We start from the raw sequence: 23,736 nt of genomic DNA on the forward strand, positions 1-23,736 counted from the left end.
CCTAAACCAGAAAGAGAACCATTATCAAAGGGTCCAGGGAAATCAGAAAATACCTTAACGAAGAAAAAAACAACAAGGGTGGGATCTGTGTCCCCCAATGCATTCAATAAGAAAAAGGTGAGTACAAAAATCCATTTTTCTCATGAATGGCATTGGGGGACACAGCACCACGGAACGTCCCAAAGCAGTTCCCGAGGGTGGGAAGAAACAGCCATGCGAAGAACCTAGCGAACAGCCGCTTGCAGAACCTTACCACCCAAACTGGCATCAGCAGAGGCCAAGGAATAAATATAGTAGAATCTGGAGGTGTGAATTGAGGCCCAGGTGGCGGCCTTGCAGACCTGGGAAGCAGAGGCTAGATGCCGGACCGCCCATGATGGCCCGACCGCCCTAGTGAGTGAGTGGTCAACCAAAAGGGGGGCTCACGACCCTTCGCCACATAGGCTTTCTTGATAGCCGACCTAATCCAGCGGGAGATGGTAGCTTTGGAGGCTTGTAAACCCTTATGTGAGCCCTCGGGGACAAAAAAAGAGTCAGATCAACAGAAGGACTCCATTAACTGGAGATACAGCCAAAGCGCCCGAACCACATCCAGACTGTGGAGAGACCGCTCTCGGGATGAGAGGGGTTGGGACAAAACAAAGGTAGGACAATCTCCTCATTAATGTAGAAGGAAGAAACCACCTTGGGAACAAAGGAGGGAATTGGGCGCAGGACAACCTTGTCCTGGTGAAAAACCAAAAAGGGGGACCGACATGAAAGCGCCGCCAGCTCAGAGACTCTGTGAATGGAAGTAATTGCGACTAAAAACGCAACTTTAAAAGGAGACATAAGAAAGGGAGACCTCCTTCAAGGACTCGAAGGGAGAGGACTGAAGGGCATCTAGGACCAAATTCAAATCCCAGGGTTCCACCAGAGAATGGAAGGGAGGGACGCGATGAGCCACCCCCTGAAGAAAATTCTTAACCTGGAAAAGAGAAGCCAAGGGTCTTTGAAAAGGACAGACAAGGCCAAGACCTGACCTTTGAGGGAGGCCAGGCCGAGACCCTTCTCAAGGCCGGCATGAAGAAAGGCAAGAATCCTAGGGACATATAAAAGAAGAGGGTGAACCTCGCCAGATTCACACCAAGCAAAATAGGCCTTCCAGGTACGATGGTAAATTCTGGCCAACTGGGGTTTGCGTGCATGAAGCATAGTCTGGATGACTGAACCTCAGGACCACGGTCTCAACAGTCACGCCGTTAAATGAAGCAGTGGTAAACTCGGGTGGAATAGCGGACCTTGAGAAAGGAGGTTGGGACGCAGAGGTAACCGCCATGGGGTGTCGGCGAGCAGGAGGACTAGGTCTGCGTACCACGCCCTGCGGGGCCAGTCCAGAGCCACAAATATTGCCAGAACCAGATCTATTTTGAGGCGTTTGAGTACCCGAGGAAGAAGGGAGGGAAGAGATACAGGAGATTGCATTGGGACCATGGGAGCACCAAGGCGTCTACCACCAGAGCCTGAGGATCCAGAGACCTGGCGACGTAAAGCGGGAGCCTGTGATTCAGATGGGAGGCGAAAAGATCCACGTCTGGGATTCCCCAACGCTGGCAGAGCTGTTAAAAAACGTCTGGATGGATAGACCACTCGCCCGGGTCGAGGCGCTGGCGACTAAGGGAGTCGGCTGCCCAATTGTTGACCCCGGGGATGTAGACCACGGAGTGAGCGGGAACGTGTCCCTCTGACAACCGCAGGATGAGAGAAGCTTCCTTCAGGACTGGCGCGCTTCTGGTGCCCCCCTGGTGGTTCAAGCCACCACAGTGGAGTTGTCCATCTGAATCCGGATAGGATGACGGTGGCGGAGGCGATTCGAACAGGACAGGGCTAGGTAAATGGCCCTGAGCTCTAGAATATTGCTCTGTAGGGAGCTCTCCCGTATCGACCACTGAAACTGGACAGTAAGAGACCCGAAGACTGCCCCCCAACCTGCCAGGCTGGCATCTGTGGAGATCACCTGCCAACGGAGGGGAAGGAAGGATCTGCCGAAGGAGATGGTTAGCAGTTTCAGCCACCAGCGCAAGTACCGGTGGACCTGAGGGGACAGGCGGATAGGGCGATCGAGGCCTGACGGAGACTTGTTCCACCGGGCAAGGGTAGAGAGCTGAAGGGACCGGGTGTGGAATTGGGCGTAAGAAATTGCCTCAAAGGCGGCAACCATCCGGCCCAGAAAGCGCATGTACACCCAGATGGACAGAGGAGATCCGCGAGCCACCCCTGACTGAAGAACCACTACCTTATCCTTAGGAAGGAACACTCGGCCAAGGAGAGTGTCGAAGACCATACCTAGGAATTCCATCCTCTGGCTGGGAACAAGGGAGGACATGGAGTGATTCACCAGCCAGCCGAACTGGGACAGCACGGACGGGTGATGTGGAGGCTAGACAGGTTGTTCTCCCGGGACGGAGCCTTCACCAGAAGATAGTCCAGGTAGAGTATTATGGCAACTCTCCTGGCATGGAGAAGTGCGACAAGGGGAGCCAACACCTTGGTAAAAACCATTGGGGCGGGCGCCAGGCCAAAGGGCAACGCCACGAATTGAAAATGCAGAGAACCTACCGCAAAGCGAAGGTACCTCTGATGAGACTGAGCTATGGGGACATGCAGGTAGGCGTCTCAGATGTCGGACGACAGAAACTCGCCCACCTCGAGGGAAGCAATCACCGACCTGAGGGACTCCATGCGAAAGTGGCGGACACAGACAAAGTAATTGAGCGCCTTCAGATCCAAAATGGGGCGAAGGGAACCGTCCTTCTTGGGAACGGTGAAGAGGTTTGAGTAAAACCCCTGAAAACATTCCGAGGTTGGGACGGGAATAATCATTCCGTGTGCATGAAGTTAATGAATGGCCTGAAAAAAAGCGGCCGCCCGGGAGGGGGACCTGGGCGGTGACGAGTGAAATAACTGACCCATGGGAAGGGCGGAGAATTCCATCTTGTATCCGAAGGAGACAACCTGCAGAACCCAGGCGTCGTCAACGCTTGTGCTCCATTGCTCCCGAAAAGAGAGCAACCAACCCCCCACTTGAGGGGGCAACTCGAGCGGAGGAAACCCATCATGCAGATAACTGCTTTGCAGACTGGAGTTTGGAAGGCTTAGGTTGGGTGTGCCAGGAGGGTTTGGCCTTTGAGGAAGGCCAAACCATCTTTTTGTCCTCACGGGATAAGGTATCCTGAAAGGAACAAAAGCGCTGAGATCGCAATGCAGAAATAGGAGGGCGGCGGGGATGGTTCTGGGGCAGGAGAGAACTTTTCCCACCCGTGGCCTCAGAGATAAGCTCCTCCAAGCGTTCCCCGAAAAGCCTACCACCCAGGAAAGGAGAGATATGAGCACCTTTTTGGAGGTCGCATCCGCTGCCCAGGCACGAAGCCAAACAGTGTTGGCAGCCGCCCTGCTGAAGTGGCGTGCCGATTCCAGGGAAGCATCACAAAAAGTACTGGGATACCTGGAGAAGATGAGAAGCAAGGAGATGGAGCTCCCCCCACAGTAGAATCGGGGGGTAAGGACAACAAGCTGTTTGGCCCATACCACGCAGGCCTTAGCCACCCATGACGCAGCAAAGGCGGGACGAATAGCGGAACCCGCTGTGACAAATGCAGACTTGGACAATGAGTCTATCTTCTTGTCCAATGGATCAGACAAGGAGTCCGCGTCGGCCAAAGGAAGGGTGGTAAACTTAGCTAGTCAGGCCACTTGAGGGTCTACTCAAGGAGGGACAGACCACATAGTAATGGACTCATCGGAAAAGGGAAAGAAGACGTCCGAGCTCTTGGCGGGCTGAAGATACCTATCCGGATTATGCCACTCCTTGGCCAGGAGTGCGTCCAGATCTGCATGGTTAGGGAAAACCAAAGCGGGACGCCTGGAACAACGGAAAGATACGGATTCCTGAGCCAAAGTGTCTTCCTGTACGTGGAGAGCATCCCTAACTGCCCTGATGAGATCCTGCCTGGCCGCAGACAGGGTTGTGCTCTGCTCCGATCCGGAATCAGAGTCAAAGGTGTCCCCCGAGGCGGCGGAAAGGTGCGGCATGGGGGCATTTGTTGCCAGCCTCAGACAAGTCCTAGGAGTGTATAGAATGAGTGAGGGGCAGTAACGTTTTAAAACTTAAAGTTTAATTAGGACTGTTTTAAGAAAAAGCCCCTACCAGACAAACAAGACAAACGACAATTAACAGTGTGGGACCCACATTAATGAGTCACCATTGTACGAATCCGCTGGTAATATTACAGAACTGCGGAGCCGAACAAAAAAGCAGCACCATATGCAGTCTTTTGGTAGGGTGCCGCAGACTAATAAAGATGCCAGAGGCAAATAAAAGGGTGGATCTTACCGGTGGTGCCAGTTGGGACCTTGTAGTCCAAAACCCTGGAGGATGAGGGGCTTCTCGGGTCCGAAAAACGCGTTCTCTTTTCAATTTCACCTGGTGCCAGCCAGGGGCTGCAGGGAGAAACTATCCCTGTTTTTGCCCTACTTGGCCTGTAAATCCCTAGGTGCCTCCTAACACGGGGTCCTTACCCCGCAAGGGTTGGCCTCGTCCGGAACCTAACCCTAATAAGTGAACCCTAATTGACCCTATAGGGACAGCATGGATTGGCCCCAAGGGTGATGATAGCTAGTAGGGTGAAAAATGATCTAAGTTCTGATGGATTTATTCTGCGACCCTACGCGTTTCATCTAATGGAGAATAAATCAAAACTACAAAAAGTACCTCCACTTCATAAAGATAGAATGAAGACCCCCCGACTCATCAGGGGACAGGGGTCATGGGTGGAGGATTAGGTCTATACCCTTATCCTATTGTGATAGATAATGGGAAAGGGTAAGCCAAAAAGGATTGCGCAGACCTGACTAGACCAGTGTGGTCCCAAATCAGTCCGGATACCTGTGGTGTAATAACAAAACAAAACCCATTCAGATATTGAACCCACCAAAAGCTGATGTATTTGTGGCATAAAGATAAGGAGGTGTACTTACTATTGAGGTCATGGAAGCCGCGTGGCTGGTGCCATGAGAAGCGGGAGTGTGGTTTGACGCCCGCATGTAGTATCGGCGTCTGTCTGCGCTAATAAATGCGCCAGTAAGTTTAAATGGAAGGGGGTATGTGGTGCGCCTGCGCGAGGAGTGCGGCCGCCGTCATGTGACTAAGGCATATGTCAGCTGACGTCGCGATCCGCCTCCTAACCAGCGCATGCGCGCATATGCGATGTGCAGCTCGGATGCCGCAGCTGCTGTGACGTAATGGTAGGCGTCACCGTCAGGGAGGTCCTACCAGCCCGGGCGCGGCGTCGGCTTTATCATGAGGAGAGGTGGGAGGAGTGACCATATAATACGAGCGACTCCTACTACTACACCTATAAATATTGGTGGTGATAAAGCAAATCACTTACAAATGGGACCTAAGGAAGGGGGAACATTAAGTGACAGGCGTACCCACTAGGACCCAGACAGGGTCCAGTGGCCACCCGAAGCCTAAAGACAGTTGGGACAAAATGACCGGCACCTTGGAAAGGTGTCGTCATCAAAAAGATATAATCAACCAAGGTGTAATGATCATGTTTAGAACGAATGAGCGTACACACGCTCTAAATAAAGTGAATGATTTAGGAGACATAATGATATTAGTGGCACTATTGAGTGCTTGATGCGTGGTCAGTGCACTCGAGGGACCGTCAGACATATGTTATCCTGATGATGCAGTGAGGAAACCCCTGCTATTTAACAGACAATAGCGTGCACATACATATATGTGTAGGAGACTGGGGATGGTCACAAGAAGCACCCAAATTGTAGCTGGTCATTCAATCCATTGGGGTTGGTGGTATTCAACTTGAATATCCACCAACACTCCCTTTGGAGAATCTTCTTGTCCCAGTCTCCTCCACGTGGTGGCTTTCTAATTGCTTCCAACCCTACAAACGTGACACCTGACGACCTTCCATCGTGCACAGATCGGATGTGTCTAGCTACTGGGGTATCCCTATTGTTGCGTATGTCACCCAGGTGCTCACCTATACGTACCCGTAGTTCCCTACGGGTTTTGCCGACATATCTAATGCCGCATTCACAGGTGAGTAAGTAAACAACTCCTGCGGTGCGGCAGTTGATAAAATCTCGTATATGGTGAGCGGGATCCGTAGGACCGACCGCAACCGTTTTTCCCTGGGTGACATACTTACAGAAACTGCACCGCCCACATTTGAAACAGCCATTCAAAGGTTTGTCCAGCCACGTCTTCTTTTTAGGGGGGTTATAGTAGCTGTGCACAAATTGATCCCTCAAGTTGGTTCCTCTCCTGAAGGTTACTGATGGATAGGGACTCACAACATCTGTCAGGTCCGGATCCATCAGGAGGGTGTCCCAATTGCGTGCTAAGATCTCTTTAACCTGTCTAGCCGCAGAATCAAATGTGCCAATGATCCGTAACTTTTTTTGTTGTTGTGGATCAATTTTCGGGCCCCAGTGGGATGTAGAAGTGTGGTCCGTGGCTCCTGTCGGGCCCTTTGATAGGCCTTTCTTAGTGTGTTGTCCGGGTACCCCCGTGCGCGGAAGCGCTCTCTTAGCTCATGTGCCTGTTTAGTAAATTTGCGTGGTTCCGAGCAATTGCGTCTCAATCTGAGGTATTGGCCCACTGGAATACCACGTTTTAATGGGACGGGATGGCAGCTGTCCCACCGAAGGAGTGAATTGGTGGACGTCTCCTTACGAAAGATGGTGGTCTGTAGGCTCCCTTGAGTATCTCTTGAGATGCAAATGTCTAAGAAGGGTAAATGATTGTGTACAATCTCTGATGTGAATCTGAGATTTATGGTATTAATATTGAGTTCATTCACCAGTCTCTTGAACTCGTCCTCTGGCCCGCTCCACAAGACGAATATATCATCTATGTAGCGGGCCCAGAGGACGATGTACTCGGTATACCAGTTGGGTATGTCACCAAATACCACGGTCTCCTCCCACCAGCCCAGGAGCAAATTTGCGTAGGACGGTGCGCAAGAACTGCCCATCGCGGTGCCCCTGAGCTGGTGATATATACGGCCGTCAAAAACAAAACAGTTAGTTGTCAGGACAAAATCTAAAAGCTGCAGGACCAGCTCGTTATGTGCAGCGAACTGGAGGCCTCTTGCCTTTAGAAAATGTGCTGCGGCTGCAAGCCCTCTCTCATGTGGAATAGAAGAATAAAGTGCCTCGACATCAATTGATGCCAGAAGCCAATTCGCCAAGATGACTCCAGCTCTGACTAGGTCCAATTGCAACAGTAGAGAGAGACATGTAATAAGGGGATTATCAACAGACGCTAGTATTACGATCAAGCCCTCTGATAAGGGAGGCAATGTGGTCATTATGGACAGTTCAGCATATCGTGCCATGTGTCTCACATTGCTAGATGATGAACAAAGCTATGAGACATTATCAGCCGACCCCACAGTAAGATTCCGGCAAGAATTGACTGACATACTGACAAAAGCCAAAACGGATGGCCTCATCAGTAGCAATGAGTTGGAATTCCTCCTTCCAACACACCCGGTTATGGCAACCTTTTACTGCCTGCCCAAGGTCCATAAGGGCACTGTGCCCCTTAAAGGCAGGCCAATTGTATCAGGGGTAGGCAGTCTACCACAGAATTGTGGGGTATATGTTGACCGTATACTGGGTCCATTCGTGCAATCTCTCCCATCCTATGTGAGAGACACAGGGGACCTCCTCTCCAAATGGGAAAATATTAACTTAGAATCGAATTGGCTTCTGGCATCAATTGATGTCGAGGCACTTTATTCTTCTATTCCGCATGAGAGAGGGCTTGCAGCCGCAGCACATTTTCTAAAGGCAAGAGGCCTCCAGTTCGCTGCACATAACGAGCTGGTCCTGCAGCTTTTAGATTTTGTCCTGACAACTAACTGTTTTGTTTTTGACGGCCGTATATATCACCAGCTCAGGGGCACCGCGATGGGCAGTTCTTGTGCACCGTCCTACGCAAATTTGCTCCTGGGCTGGTGGGAGGAGACCGTGGTATTTGGTGACATACCCAACTGGTATACCGAGTACATCGTCCTCTGGGCCCGCTACATAGATGATATATTCGTCTTGTGGAGCGGGCCAGAGGACGAGTTCAAGAGACTGGTGAATGAACTCAATATTAATACCATAAATCTCAGATTCACATCAGAGATTGTACACAATCATTTACCCTTCTTAGACATTTGCATCTCAAGAGATACTCAAGGGAGCCTACAGACCACCATCTTTCGTAAGGAGACGTCCACCAATTCACTCCTTCGGTGGGACAGCTGCCATCCCGTCCCATTAAAACGTGGTATTCCAGTGGGCCAATACCTCAGATTGAGACGCAATTGCTCGGAACCACGCGAATTTACTAAACAGGCACATGAGCTAAGAGAGCGCTTCCGCGCACGGGGGTACCCGGACAACACACTAAGAAAGGCCTATCAAAGGGCCCGACAGGAGCCACGGACCACACTTCTACATCCCACTGGGGGCCCGAAAATTGATCCACAACAACAAAAAAAGTTACGGATCATTGGCACATTTGATTCTGCGGCTAGACAGGTTAAAGAGATCTTAGCACGCAATTGGGACACCCTCCTGATGGATCCGGACCCGACAGATGTTGTGAGTCCCTATCCATCAGTAACCTTCAGGAGAGGAACCAACTTGAGGGATCAATTTGTGCACAGCTACTATAACCCCCCTAAAAAGAAGACGTGGCTGGACAAACCTTTGAATGGCTGTTTCAAATGTGGGCGGTGCAGTTTCTGTAAGTATGTCACCCAGGGAAAAACGGTTGCGGTAGGTCCTACGGATCCCGCTCACCATATACGAGATTTTATCAACTGCCGCACCGCAGGAGTTGTTTACTTACTCACCTGTGAATGCGGCATTAGATATGTCGGCAAAACCCGTAGGGAACTACGGGTACGTATAGGTGAGCACCTGGGTGACATACGCAACAATAGGGATACCCCAGTAGCTAGACACATCCGATCTGTGCACGATGGAAGGTCGTCAGGTGTCACGTTTGTAGGGTTGGAAGCAATTAGAAAGCCACCACGTGGAGGAGACTGGGACAAGAAGATTCTCCAAAGGGAGTGTTGGTGGATATTCAAGTTGAATACCACCAACCCCAATGGATTGAATGACCAGCTACAATTTGGGTGCTTCTTGTGACCATCCCCAGTCTCCTACACATATATGTATGTGCACGCTATTGTCTGTTAAATAGCAGGGGTTTCCTCACTGCATCATCAGGATAACATATGTCTGACGGTCCCTCGAGTGCACTGACCACGCATCAAGCACTCAATAGTGCCACTAATATCATTATGTCTCCTAAATCATTCACTTTATTTAGAGCGTGTGTACGCTCATTCGTTCTAAACATGATCATTACACCTTGGTTGATTATATCTTTTTGATGACGACACCTTTCCAAGGTGCCGGTCATTTTGTCCCAACTGTCTTTAGGCTTCGGGTGGCCACTGGACCCTGTCTGGGTCCTAGTGGGTACGCCTGTCACTTAATGTTCCCCCTTCCTTAGGTCCCATTTGTAAGTGATTTGCTTTATCACCACCAATATTTATAGGTGTAGTAGTAGGAGTCGCTCGTATTATATGGTCACTCCTCCCACCTCTCCTCATGATAAAGCCGACGCCGCGCCCGGGCTGGTAGGACCTCCCTGACGGTGACGCCTACCATTACGTCACAGCAGCTGCGGCATCCGAGCTGCACATCGCATATGCGCGCATGCGCTGGTTAGGAGGCGGATCGCGACGTCAGCTGACATATGACTTAGTCACATGACGGCAGCCGCACTCCTCGCGCAGGCGCACCACATACCCCCTTCCATTTAAACTTACTGGTGCATTTATTAGCGCAGACAGACGCCGATACTACATGCGGGCGTCAAACCACACTCCCGCTTCTCATGGCACCAGCCACGCGGCTTCCATGACCTCAATAGTAAGTACACCTCCTTATCTTTATGCCACAAATACATCAGCTTTTGGTGGGTTCAATATCTGAATGGGTTTTGTTTTGTTATTACACCACAGGTATCCGGACTGATTTGGGACCACACTGGTCTAGTCAGGTCTGCGCAATCCTTTTTGGCTTACCCTTTCCCATTATCTATCACAATAGGATAAGGGTATAGACCTAATCCTCCACCCATGACCCCTGTCCCCTGATGAGTCGGGGGGTCTTCATTCTATCTTTATGAAGTGGAGGTACTTTTTGTAGTTTTGATTTATTCTCCATTAGATGAAACGCGTAGGGTCGCAGAATAAATCCATCAGAACTTAGATCATTTTTCACCCTACTAGCTATCATCACCCTTGGGGCCAATCCATGCTGTCCCTATAGGGTCAATTAGGGTTCACTTATTAGGGTTAGGTTCCGGACGAGGCCACCCCTTGCGGGGTAAGGACCCCGTGTTAGGAGGCACCTAGGGATTTACAGGCCAAGTAGGGCAAAAACAGGGATAGTTTCTCCCTGCAGCCCCTGGCACCAGGTGAAATTGAAAAGAGGACGCGTTTTTCGGACCCGAGAAGCCCCTCATCCTCCAGGGTTTTGGACTACAAGGTCCCAACTGGCACCACCGGTAAGATCCACCCTTTTATTTGCCTCTGGCATCTTTATTAGTCTGCGGCACCCTACCAAAAGACTGCATATGGTGCTGCTTTTTTGTTCGGCTCCGCAGTTCTGTAATATTACCAGCGGATTCGTACAATGGTGACTCATTAATGTGGGTCCCACACTGTTAATTGTCGTTTGTCTTGTTTGTCTGGTAGGGGCTTTTTCTTAAAACAGTCCTAATTAAACTTTAAGTTTTAAAACGTTACTGCCCCTCACTCGTTCTATACATTCCTTGTTACAGAGCAGTACACCTTGGGAGAGTGCTTTAACACTATCTCCCTCTAGGGACCACCCTTTTGTTTTTAAGTCCTAGGAGTGACCCGAGGATGAGCGGGACATGGTTGTGACAACCTGAGGTAGTTTGCATGCCCCTTCCGCTGAGGACTCCCTGGGAGGTACCGAGGCGGCTGCAATTTAGGCAGGAAAGCGGTCCAGCGACTCAACCATTGATTGGGAGAGTCGGGCAAGGTTCCTTATGACTTGGGACAGGGAGGCAGCCTATTCAGGAGGAACTGACCCAGAATGGGTGGTCAGGGCGTCCTGAGAGGGTCTGGGGGCAAGGCACTGCGCACAAACAGCTGACCGCATGCCAACTTTTTATTACAACGGGCGCACGTTTAAAACGCGGCGACCCCTGGGGGGGCTGGGAGTCTTCTCTGATTGGGAGTCTAAAAAAAAAAAAAAAAAAGGGAAAAGTAGTCGCAGTAGAGTGCCAGGAAGGCTGCAGGGAGATCTGGAGAGCGTCCCTCAGGAGTGCTGACAAGATAGAGGCCCAGAATAAAAGCCATCAAAAAGCAGGAAAAAAACTCCACCCACAGCAAAAGCCCAGGATAGGAGGGGAAGGAGACCCTCCCAAAAGCCGGGAGAGGCCAAGGAAAAAGCCCGGGAAGCGAGTGGGGGAGGTTGCGGCCTAGGCAAAGAAAAAGCCGGGACCTCGATTAATTGCGCGTCCGGGAAAGGAACGCCGTCAGCGGGGAGGAACCGCAGGAAACCTGGGGCCCTCTGGAATGAAAAAACTGGTGAGGGGGGGCTCCTGGGAAGAAGCAACGCTCAGGGACAAACAGAGCACCAGGGGCCAGAGGACAGGGCAGGGAAGATGCGGGCCTGGACTCCCACCCCCAGACCGAAGGAGGGGAACTAAGCTTAAACCCCAGGGGAAAGGTGGGGAGATACTCACCGTCCGGCGTCTTCAGAGTCACACGTTCGGCAAACTCGTCACAGATGTGGGATTGCCGGCATGCCACTGCGGATGCAGTAAAGGGGGACTGGGTAACCGGCAAGGTACTCAGTGTACGCGCCCGTAGGGGGTGCAACTAAAGGGGATACCCACGATGGAACCCCATCCTGCAGCAAGCAGAGACCTGCAGAAGAGAAGAAAACAAAATAAAACAAAAAGCTGCAAGACTGAAGAAAAAGAGAGCAGGTCATGTCTGCCTCCTATGGACACTAGACTAAAACTGGTTAGTGGAGCAGAGGGTATAGCCCATCTGGGTGGTGCCAACACTTTTTCTTTCTAGTGTCAGCTGCGCATATACCCATGGTGCTGTGTCTCCCAATGCCATTCACGAGAAAGATCTGCAACTTTCTAATATACATTGTGCTTCGATTCTTCACCGCTGTCAAGATCTCTGCTTGCAGCCACCGGATGATTAAACCCAGAGCCTGAACACCCTGTCCTGACCTAGTGCAACTGTATCCAGTCTAAACAATGCTCTGTGAGCTGAACACATCAGCAGCAGCAGCTGCATAAATCTCTCTGCAGGTTTTCCGCAATGTATAATCAGTCTGGAGTCCAGGTTGATCAGCTCCCAGAGCCCTGTGTGGTCTACACACAATACACTGTAAAGTTGTAGAACTTCTCATTTCCACAGGGATTAAGTTGCTTTAGCTTAATTAACAAAATACCAGTATACAAGTGTATGTGCAAGTATAATGTGCCTACTAGGGCATTCCTTCGCCAGCCTCAGCAATCATTCCTCCCGCTAGTAATTGTGTGGGTCTGATGGCAGTGCCCCTGCGATCATCCCAATATAATAAGGTAAAGGCGTCTTTACTACCCGAGGTCTTGGATGTTCTCTCACATCAGGATTGAGACAACATGTTTTCTCCTCGGTAGTGGGACCTCGGATTTCATTTAAATCAGGATAATAGAATAATGTGTTGCTGTGATTGCAGTAAGTTAAACCCTGGCCTCTGGGGAGAATGCCGATGTGTGTGACTAATTTTTACCATGAATCTCCCTGCTGTATGCTCGCTTGGTATTGCTTTTGAATTGGCTGATAAAGGAGCATTTTCCAGGCTCATCTGGTCCCCCCGAGCTGCTGAGGTTTATTCAGCAGATGGCTTCCTGCAGTTGGCAGATGTTGTTCTCATTTCCATGCATAAAAGAGAGAAAGGGGCTGATTTCGGCTGTCTTTAGAAGTGATTGTAATGAGCTGGTGAAATCCTGGTTTGATAATAAAGTGTATGAAGGGCCGCAGAACACAGAGCTGCATGCTAGATATGATGATGTTATGGCGTCCCTCACACTGTGCCGGATTAGATCACATACACTTCACAGACACAGGCTGCATCACATGATCTTTTTCAGAGCTGCCTGACGGGATGACAGGGGGTCATGTGATATAGCATGGACTGCATAATTGGCATAATATGCCAGTAAGCTCTGGGGCCCAAGGTAAAATAAAGGCTAGAGGACAGGCAGTGTTGTCATGAGGACATGGCATAGGGCTGCTGCAGGGGTCCTGGGATTTGGGGGCTGACAGGCCTCTTACCTGGGTGAGACACAGCAGTATGGTCCTGGTGCTTTCCTCTTTGCTCACTCTTCGGGATCTGCTCAAGGTTTCTTTTATGATGTCTCCGTAATCTATATAATACTGGAAAAGCAACATTAAGTACTATAGGAGACACCGAGGTACAAGTGTCACCAAGTCTAACGTGATGGTCACTGGCATCTGGCTATATATAATGTCACTGCAGTGCTGCACAAAGCGGAATGTAATAGGGGTTCTGGGTTTTATTTAACTCCTTGAGGACCAGAATAATTTTTTCCTTTCATTTCTTTAAATTCAGTTGTTTTTTTGTTTGGTGTTGCATTGTATGAGGCTTTGTTTTTTTTGGAGGGAGTGTTGAACTTTATGTAGATGACATATTTCATACATACACATTAGCATCTAATGTAAATTAAACTTTTTTTTTGTGTGTGTGGGGGGGGGGGGGATGCTTAAAGGGGTTATTACATTATTAATGTAAAAAAAATGAAAATCAGATATCATATAGTACATGACAATCTCTTTCTATAGAGTAGCCTGCCCACTGCAATAGTATGACAAGAAAAATGAGCAAGTGGATTTTTTTTAATTTTTTTTATTATCCACCAGTCACAAAAGATGCAGAAAGTGGTCCCCATTCAGGTCAGATTATGTCGGCTGATACTGCGGATAGTATTTGTGATGTTCTCCTTGAGTTCATCCAGGGGATGTGGATTGTTAGTGGACACTTTCTGGTTTAAATTTCTCCACAGATAAAAATCGCATGTGGACAAGTCTGGGGAATGTGGCAGCCATAACCCCTTGCTAACCATTCGCTCCTCCGTAAACAGTTCATGAACCTGGGCAGGTGAGATCTGTGAGGTGCGGCATGTTGCTCCATCTTATTGGAAAAAGCAGGACATTTTTCTTCTGGTGTCAGTTGGTTGTACAGATGTCCAGGTAAACTGCGGTATTCACAGTTGAATTGAAGAAAATTGAGCCCACTATTCGTGGGCCTGACACTTAGCACCACACGCCAATTTTCTGGTCGTGAAGTAGTGTTTCACGAGCCAGATGCGGATTTTCAGCGGAGCAGTACCTCGTATTCTCAGAATTTATGTGACCTGATAAATTAAACCAAGCTTCGTCTGTCATGAAGTATAGCAATGGGTCCAAATGTCTATCAGCAATCATAGTCAGCAACCAAGTCCAGTAATTTACGCTTTTAGGCTACTTTCACACTTTCACATCTGCGCTTTCCTTTCTGCTACTGAGATCTATCATAGGATTTCAAAACTGGAGGAAAACGCTTCCATTTCGTCCCTATTTATTGTCAATGGGGGACAAACCTGAACCAGAATGCATTGTCTTCCCATACCAGACACAAAACTGCTGCGTCACAGGATACTGATCAACACAAAAGAAAAAAAATCCGGCGCCCATTGACTTAATATGGTTTTAGTGTCGGATCCATCATGGCTATTTTAGAGATAATACAACTGGATCCGTTTAGAATGGATGCAGATGGTTGTATTATCCTAATGGAAGCATTTTTGCTGATCCATGACGTTAGACTCCTTACGGTTTCAGGTTCAGAGATTTCAGCGCTCGCTGATACACCAACATGCTGAGACAGTCTTCGAGTTGATTTTTGGGGACTACTTGCAATTGGTTGCTGAATTTAATGGACAACTTCAGCTGTCCTGATTGATGAAGGCCTTGGTTTCTTCATGTTTGCAACAGAGCCAGTTTGATGGCATTTCCGAACCAGACTCTGAATACAACGCTCAGCTGGAGGTTTTCTTCCTGGGTCTTGCGTTTCCTTAATCGATCTGCTTTGTACATAGCCTTCCACAATCACTATTCACCATATATTCTGGGCTGTTTTGAAAACTGCTGAATATTTTTCATAGGACCATACCTTTACTAAAAAACACTTCTGCTGCAGTTTTTATTATATTATTTTCAGCATTCATCAAAAATGCTGCTATACGTGTATTGTACAGGCTGTTACAGTCATGCTGATACCAAATATCTGCTTTTTTTTTATTGGGACCTATGTAGCCCTGGGAACCTTCAGTGGATCCTGCCCATACAAATGATGGGGCAAGAACGAGCCACAAGAACTGCTTGTAACGCAAACAAGGGTGGGGTCCTTCCTCATGGTAAAACGCCAGAGATTGCTCTGATTGCTTGTAGAGAGAAGATGCAGCTGTGTATTATGGCTGCTTGCCCAGCTCCTAACTGCTCTGGCACACTTTCTGTGCCCACATTATCGGTAGGAAAACCATACTCCTGCTTCATCAACCTGTTTAACGGGTTTGCCATGCTGGTCATGCCATTAAAGTCTGGTGAAATAAGACAGTTGTGACACCCACTAATGTCTAGAATTAGGGTACTGTAGAACAGGCACTGTGTTGGGGTCATTAAAGGGGTTATCCCATCATAGACAATGGGGGCCTATCGCTAGGATATGCCCCCATTGTCTGATAGGTGCGGGTCCCACCGCTGGGACCCGCACCTACAAGGAGAATGGAGCCGGGGAGAGTTGTGGCTGGAGGACCCCGGGTTTCCCGGGGTCCGTCCACCACCAGGCGCAGCTCCCCGCCTCTCCCATTGAAGTGAATGGGAGCTCACCGCGCATGCGCGGCCACCGCTCCCATTCATTTCTATTGGGCCGACGGAAATAGCCGAGCCAGCGCTCCGTTCTGCTTGTAGGTGCAGGTCCCAGCGGTGGGATCCGCACCTATCAGACAATGGGGGCATATCCTAGCGATAGGCCCCCATTGTCTATGATGGGATAACCCCTTTAATGTGCGATCCCTGGGGTCCACACCATTCAGCAGTAAAAATTGGAACCTTCACAGCAGTAACCAACACTGTCACTGAAGACAATGGGGCTGAACTGCATTTTCAGACACCGCCACATAGACTAGAGAGGACTTGTGCCTGGTACTGCAGTGGTCACACACTGATCGTCCTTTCTACATTTGGATGCTGAACTCAGGTGATGCAGCTGAGGAGGGTGGGCTGCGAGTTCACCTTTATCTATGTGCATGGGATTAGATTTCTGCTGTCTCTATGATTATTAGTAAATCTGCCCTGTGGTTGTGCCCAGTTAGGTTACCCTTATATACTATATACAGGGTGTAGTAACGCTTATGACTCCTACCTTTATATAGTATTTGAAAACTTCACTGGCAAAGCGGAGCTCAAGGGTGTTATACAGGATCAGTTTGCAGTATCCTGCCAGAAGTATGCGTCTCTCATGGAGCCTTTGGATTTTATGACCTTCATCCCCTAGAAACAGAATTAAAAAGGTTTTACATAAACACTCCAAAAATTAGGCTGCTGGATGGTGATTTGTTTACTACCCGTTCCCTTGCCCCTGGTTTAGGAACTCATCAGAATATCAATAAAAGGAATCTGTTACCAGTTTCGTGGTGTCCTAACTTAGGGCAACAAACTCGGGACAGGTCTCCTTAGCAAAATGCTGGGTCACTTTGTGTAACTGACCCAGTCGTTTTGCTAACATCTTGTAACAGCTCGAGCGCATGTCGATGAGCCCCCATATCCATGAGCTCCTGGCTCTCCTCGCCCACCTGCTGTCGATTCATTTGGAGGAAAAAAAACTGTCAGAGGCCGATGGGCGGGGAGAGCCGTGAGCTCATGAATATGAGGACGCACTGGAGCTGTTGGAACCTAGCAGCATAAGGGTCCATTCACACGTCCGCAAGTTTGGTCCGGATCCGTTCCGGATTGTGCGGACCCACTCATTTTCAATAAGGCCAGAAAAGATGCGGACAGCACACTGTGTGCTGTCCGCATCCGCACTTCAGTTCCGCAAAAAAAAAAAAAAAATAGAACATGTCCTATTCTTGTTTGCAGACACGGACAAGAATAGGCATTACTATTTAAAGTGCCGGCCAAAATGCGGAACGCAAATGGCCGGTGTCCATGTTTTGCGGATCACCGTTTTTTTTCTGTTCTTCAGGTCCGTCAGAAAAACAAAAAAAATAAAGGAAAAAAATGATTGTGTGCATCAGTTATGTGCATTTGGCATCCGTTTGAGCCATTTTCATCTAAGATCAGTTTTTTAGAAGAAAAAAAAGATCTGCATGCATAACTTTTTTTCCGCCTTAAAAAAAAAAAAGGATTTTAGACGGAAATGGCTCAAATGGGTGCCAAATGTGCAACAGGATCTGTTTTTTTCTCTTTATTTTTCTGTTCCTCTGCATGATCAGAAGAAAATAAAAATAAAGGTATTGTGAACTCTCCCTCAGGCTCCATTCAGACGTCCGTATGAATGCTCCAGATTCGTTCCGGACACATTCATTTTCAATGGGGCCAGAAAACATGCAGACAGCAAACTGTGTGCTGTCCGCATCCGCACTTCCATTCCGCGGCCCCGCAAAAAATAGAACATGTTCTATGGCATTTTCTATTATAGTGCTGGCCATGTGCACATGGCCGGTGTCAGTGTTATGCGGATCTGCATTTTGCGGATCCGCAAAACACTTACGGACGTGTGAATGGACCCTTAGTCATGTGCAAGTTAGTAACTCTTCACAATTTGTTTTTGCATTATAATCTGCAAAGTTTTCATGGGCTCCAATTTGCCGACTAATGCCATGTACGAGTGTCCCGTTGGCATTCAATGGGCCATTATGTGACTCAGACAAGCATGTTGGTGACCAGATGATCAGAGGCCACACAGAATAGCAAGGTAGGCTATGTGTGGCCCCCTCCAGGCTACAGGTTGTGCACCCTGGCCTATGCAGTGTACAACTCTGTGCAAAAGCTGTGATAAACTATAAGGTTGAAATTAAGCAAAAGGTGGGAATTAATTCTGTTTTTTGCACAACACGGTTTGATGAAACACGCACCACTATCCTCATCTTCTGCGTTGGTGAACACATGATCAACGAGGAATCCGGCCAACTCAGCCTGAAGAGGAAGATCTGGTGAATAGGAAAGTGTCTGAAGGTAGGAGCGATCACCGTGGCCAATATGATCATTGAAAATCACTAGGAGATCACTAAGTAGTTTAAAAGCCTGCACAGGAAAACAAAGAGCACTGTGGTGTAAGATGCACAGATTTGGAGATACTTTCCAGAAGGGGCATTTCCAGCTTAAAATTACTAGGATATGCCATCAATTTACGATTAGTGGGGGGTCCAACCTCTGGAACGCCCATCGATGCCGAGAATGAAGAAGATGCAACAATGGTTAAACTGCTAAGGAACACTAGTCCCCCACATGTGCAGGGAGCTCGAATGAAGCTTTAAGGCAGTTCTATGCATAGCATACATTTCTGAACTTTGCACAACTTTTGTAAACATTTAGTCGCTAAAATGTGCAATTTTCTGGCATAAAAAGTGGATGGGATTTACAGGGGTTGGTGGTCTCACAATTGATTTGACAGATTTATAACTATGATAGAAATTGGGGCAAAGAACAGTGCAAAACCACGCTTGTTCAGTGCACGAGTATATTTAAATTTATTTCGTTAGAACAGTCCTAGAAGAACCACATTTTGAACTGCACCCCTCTTAATAAATTTGGCACATTTTACTTCAACACATCAGTACTTTACAGTTTTAATTAAAGGTGTTCTGCAGTTATTTTAAACTGATGATCTATCCTCTGGATAGATCATCAGCATCTGATCAGCGGGGGTCCGACACCCGGCGATCAGCTGTTTGAGAAGGCAGCGGTGCTCCAGGAGCGCCGCAGCCTTCTCACTGTTTTCGGAGGCCCAGTGACATCACGACTAGTATTAACTGGCCTGGGCGCGGCTAAGCTCTGTTCACTTGAATGGAGCTTAGCTGCGCCCAGGCCAGTGATACTAGTCGTGACGTCACTGTATCATCAGTTTAAAATAACTGCAGAACCCCTTTAACTTTCCCCCCAGATTTTACATTTGTCTGCCAGCAGCCACCACTAGAGGGCGCTTACTGCATACTGTAGTCCACATAGTATTCTCCTGTATATCTGACTAGACTGGGAATTTGGCGCTCTGTACCAGAAAGACAAAGCTGCCTTGAACTTGATGCTGAAGAGCGGGCATTCATTGATATTCCAAAGATGTTGCCTCTCACAATCAGACGTTGATGGCAAATAATATGAGTAGTAGAAAATGCAACACAATAGTCTATTTACTAGACAGGGGCTGCAGACCAGCGCTTTCTATAAATGACAGGACTTCACAGGTAAAGAGGAAAGGAAAAGGGGAATAGGCAAAGCCTCATCGTCCCTCACCTGTTCTCTCACTCCGCAGTGAAGATCTGACAGCAGACTCTGACACGTGCTGAGGAACAGCAGAAGTCTCTTCCGTAAAGTGGCCAGCTCCTCCTTAGAGAGAACACATTGTCACAGCACTGCATGCACGGCCCACAACAAAATCTAGAATTTACAGCGCAGACTGAAAGACACCCGACATCAGTTACTCAGCGGACTCATACAAGACGTTCAATGCGAGTCCCATCGACATTAAGTATTTATTTAGCTTTTTGGGGCATAAAAAAATGATGGCTCACACTAATTTGTAATTATTTTATTTTCTCATCACTTTTTAATCCTAGGACATTGCGATTCTCAGTTTTTTATTCCAAGTCTTCTGAAAACCATAACTTTCTTTTATTTTTCCCTTCACACAGCTGTATGAGGACAAGTTGTACTTTCTAGCATCACCATTTAATACTGCATATGATGTAGTGGGAAGCTGGGAAACATTGTGGGGTGGAAATGGGAAAAAAAAAATGCAATTCTGCCATAGTTTTATCGGTTTTGTTTTTACGGCATTCCCTATGCGACAAAACTGCCCCGTGCCCTTCATTCTCTGGGTCAGTAGGATTACAACTTTTTTTTTTTAAACTCGTTTTATTGAGAATAACAAATGAAAATTGGTACAGTACATACTTGACAATAGCACATTACACATATACGTATACACATAGTTGTCAGTGAGATCCTCCGATACACATTTGATGAGAACAGATCTCTAAATACAGTTCATGAAAACATCAGAAACAAAAGATACACAATAGCCTTCCACCAAAAATGAGATCCAGTCTCTTCCCACCCCCGTTTCCTCACATACATAATGAAGAACTAAGGTGCATATTTCAATGCTTTTCACGCCGACAGCATATGGGAGGGCAATGCAGTAACCGGCGAAGAACACCAGGAGCCCCAAATCTTATCAAATTTCTGGGGGCATTTTCTATTACCATACATTATTTTCTCAAACGGCAATATCTGATTTACCAGTGCCTTCCATTGGCTTACGGTCGGCGGTCTGTCCGCCATCCAACGCAAAGCTATGGCCTTCCTGGCAAGGAACAGGGACTCCCTTAAGAAGATGCAGACATACAAAGGGTGTGCATCACCATCCACTACTCCCAAAAGACAGAGCTTGGGGCAGCATGGAATTACTTCTGCAACTAGGGTAGATAGAGTATCCACCACCTTCTTCCAGAATGATTGTACGTAGCGACAGTCCCAGATAAGATGCCAAAAATCTGCATTAATTTGGGCGCATCTGTGGCATCTCGTGTGGTCTAGTCTACCCATCTTGTGTAACCTGGTAGGAGTCAAATAGCTCCTATGGAGAATGAACAATTGGATAAGTCTATTGTTGAGGGCAGGCGACACAGTAGATGGCGCACTCATGGCTGCAGCCCATTCCTCATCAGTCATCTGCGTCACCCTCTCCTTCCACCTAGTCTCCACCAGCAAGGGTTTGGATCTCACTTTAAGATCAAGGAGGTGTGTGTATAGGTTCGAGACCAACCCCCCAGGACCCTGTGTCTTGAAGATGCCTATTAGTGGGTATTTGGAAATGCCTCTTGTACTACCACGAAACTGGGACTGAACAGCATGTCGTAACTGCAGAAACCTATAGAAGTGGAGCCGCAGAACTCCAAACTTCTCCTGTAGCTGAGAGAAGGAGTATAAAACACCCTTCTCATACAAATCCCTCTGCGTGAGTACACCATAGTTCCCCCAAATATTTCTCCCTTCACAGTGCTGTAGGTGTGGGAACATGGGGTTATTCCATAACACTATCTCTTCTGGAAGGTCTCGGTATTGCTGGAGCTTCGCAGCTCCCCAAACCTGGTGAGCTAACCTATGTATGGGCAACAGTCGACCCTCTATTACCTGTGGGTTCTCCAAGACCGGCCACAAGGTTGACAGACCCAAATGACACTTCAGGTAGTATTCAGAGTTTGGCAAAGGAGTCTGTGAAACCCAAGTGGTCAAAAATCTAAGCTGTCCTGCCAAAAAATACAAAAAGAAATCCGGCAAAGCCGCGCCTCCTTGTTGCCACCCCCTCTGCAAGGTATCAAGGGCTATCTTCCTTCTCTCCTTCCCCAACACAAACTTTGTTATAACAGAATGTAACCTCATGAAGAAGCTCTTTGGAACTGGGGTGCATGCATGTCCTAGGAGATATAACGCCTTGGGTAAGAGAATCATCTTGACAAGGTTCACTCTGCCGATTATAGATAAAGGCAACATGGTCCAAGACCTGAATTTGTCTACAGCATAAGACTCAATAGGGACAATATTAAGTTGGTGTGACATCGCTGTGTCCCTGGTGATAATGACTCCCAGGTACTTAAAATGCTCCACCACCATAAGACTGTGATGTACAGGGGGCCAACCCGAGGACCATAAGGGCATGAGAGCCGATTTGGACCAATTAATGCGTAGGCCAGAAAAATCCCCAAATCTATTGATCAGGTCAATCGCCCGTGGCAAGGACACATCTACTGAATCCATAAACAGAATAAGATCGTCCGCGTACAGCCCCAGTCTATCCTCCCTGCCTCCCATTGACACCCCTTTAAAAATGTTGTCCTGACGTATTCTAATGGCCAAATGTTCGATAGCTACTGCAAAGAGCAGCGGGGATAGGGGGCATCCCTGCCGGGTACCCCTGTGCAAAAGAAAAGTAGATGACAGGGAGCCATTGACCATAATATTTGCAGTAGGTCGGTGATAGAGCACCCTCATCCATTTAACAAAGGTGGGTCCAAAGCCAAAACATTCCAGGGCATTCAATAGAAACTCCCACTCAATTGAATCGAATGCCTTGGCCGTGTCTAGAGAAGCTAAGGCCCACTATCTGCCTTCCAGGCATCCCACCTGCGCCACCACCTGGGCACGTCTGATGTTGCTTGATGTAGAACGGCCCGGTATAAATCCAGATTGATCCTCATGAACAATTGAGGCAATCACCTTGTTCAACCTATTTGCAAATATCTTAGTTAAAATTTTGTAATCTAGATTCAGCAATGATATCGGGCGATAAGACCCGCACTCTAAGGGATTTTTATCTGGCTTTAGGAGGACTACAATAGAAGCGTCGTATAACGTGCTTGGTAATTGGCCCCTTCCCAGGGAAGCTACATACATCTTGTGCAATTGAGGCCCCAAGATGTCCTCATACTTGGCATATACCTCCAGGGGGATGCCGTCCGGGCCTGGTGACTTTCCCAAATTCAAGCCTTTAATTGCAGCGGATACCTCCTCTAAAGTAATCTCTTCGTCAAGAAGCCCCCTATCCAAGGGGGATAATTGAGGATGAGTCACCTCGCCTAGGTATGATCGTATATCCGACAAAGTGTACTGGTGTCTCGATGCATACAGATCGCTGTAAAATTCCCTAAATCTGGTTAATATACCCTCCGGATCCTCCGCCACATTCCCATCCTCAGTCTGAATGCGAATGATCGGAGGAGCCATAGTGTTACGTCTAACCACCTGTGCTAGGAGCTTCCCCGTCTTACTACCCTGCTCAAAGGCTTGTTGCTTAATAAAGAAAAGCCTGCGGTCGCTCTTCTCTTGTAGATACATCATATACTTCCTGCCTTTCTGCATCCAGTCTAGTCTATTCGCCTCAGAGGGATCAGATATGTATGCAGTCTCAGCTTCCTTGCATAGCGCACCCAGCTCCTCCTCCTTAAGTCTCCCAGTCTTCTTGATGTATGAAATGGATGACTTGATACATCCCCTCAAGAAGGCTTTCAGGGTATCCCACAATATAAGGGCATCGCTATCCCCCTCTGAGTTAAGATCCAAGAACACCCTCAGCTGGTCAGGTATACGGTCATTTATGCCCATCAGGGACAGCCAAAACGGGTGTATGCGAAGACTGTGGCGACGGGATTCCCCAACTGATGAGATCAATGTCCCCACAATGGGCGCATGATCAGACGGTCCCTGAGGCAGATATCTGACATCTGAAATAGCGAGGCAAGCTTGCGCATCACAGAGCATGTAATCT

General features: G+C 48.2%; 1 protein-coding gene across 1 annotated transcript in view; it reads right to left on the reverse strand.

The window, feature by feature from the left end:
• Positions 1-23,736, reverse strand: part of STAG3 (stromal antigen 3) — a 299,481-nt gene that overhangs the window by 54,537 nt on the left and 221,208 nt on the right. Inside the window, exons 23-26 of the mRNA XM_044278889.1 lie at positions 19,704-19,796; positions 18,329-18,497; positions 16,615-16,742; positions 13,467-13,568 (exon numbers count right to left, since the gene is read on the reverse strand). Coding sequence (XP_044134824.1) covers positions 13,467-13,568; positions 16,615-16,742; positions 18,329-18,497; positions 19,704-19,796 — 492 coding nt within the window. The remainder of the gene's footprint in view (positions 1-13,466; positions 13,569-16,614; positions 16,743-18,328; positions 18,498-19,703; positions 19,797-23,736) is intronic.

Source organism: Bufo gargarizans, chromosome 2, assembly GCF_014858855.1.
Source record: "Bufo gargarizans isolate SCDJY-AF-19 chromosome 2, ASM1485885v1, whole genome shotgun sequence".
Taxonomy (NCBI): domain Eukaryota; kingdom Metazoa; phylum Chordata; class Amphibia; order Anura; family Bufonidae; genus Bufo; species Bufo gargarizans.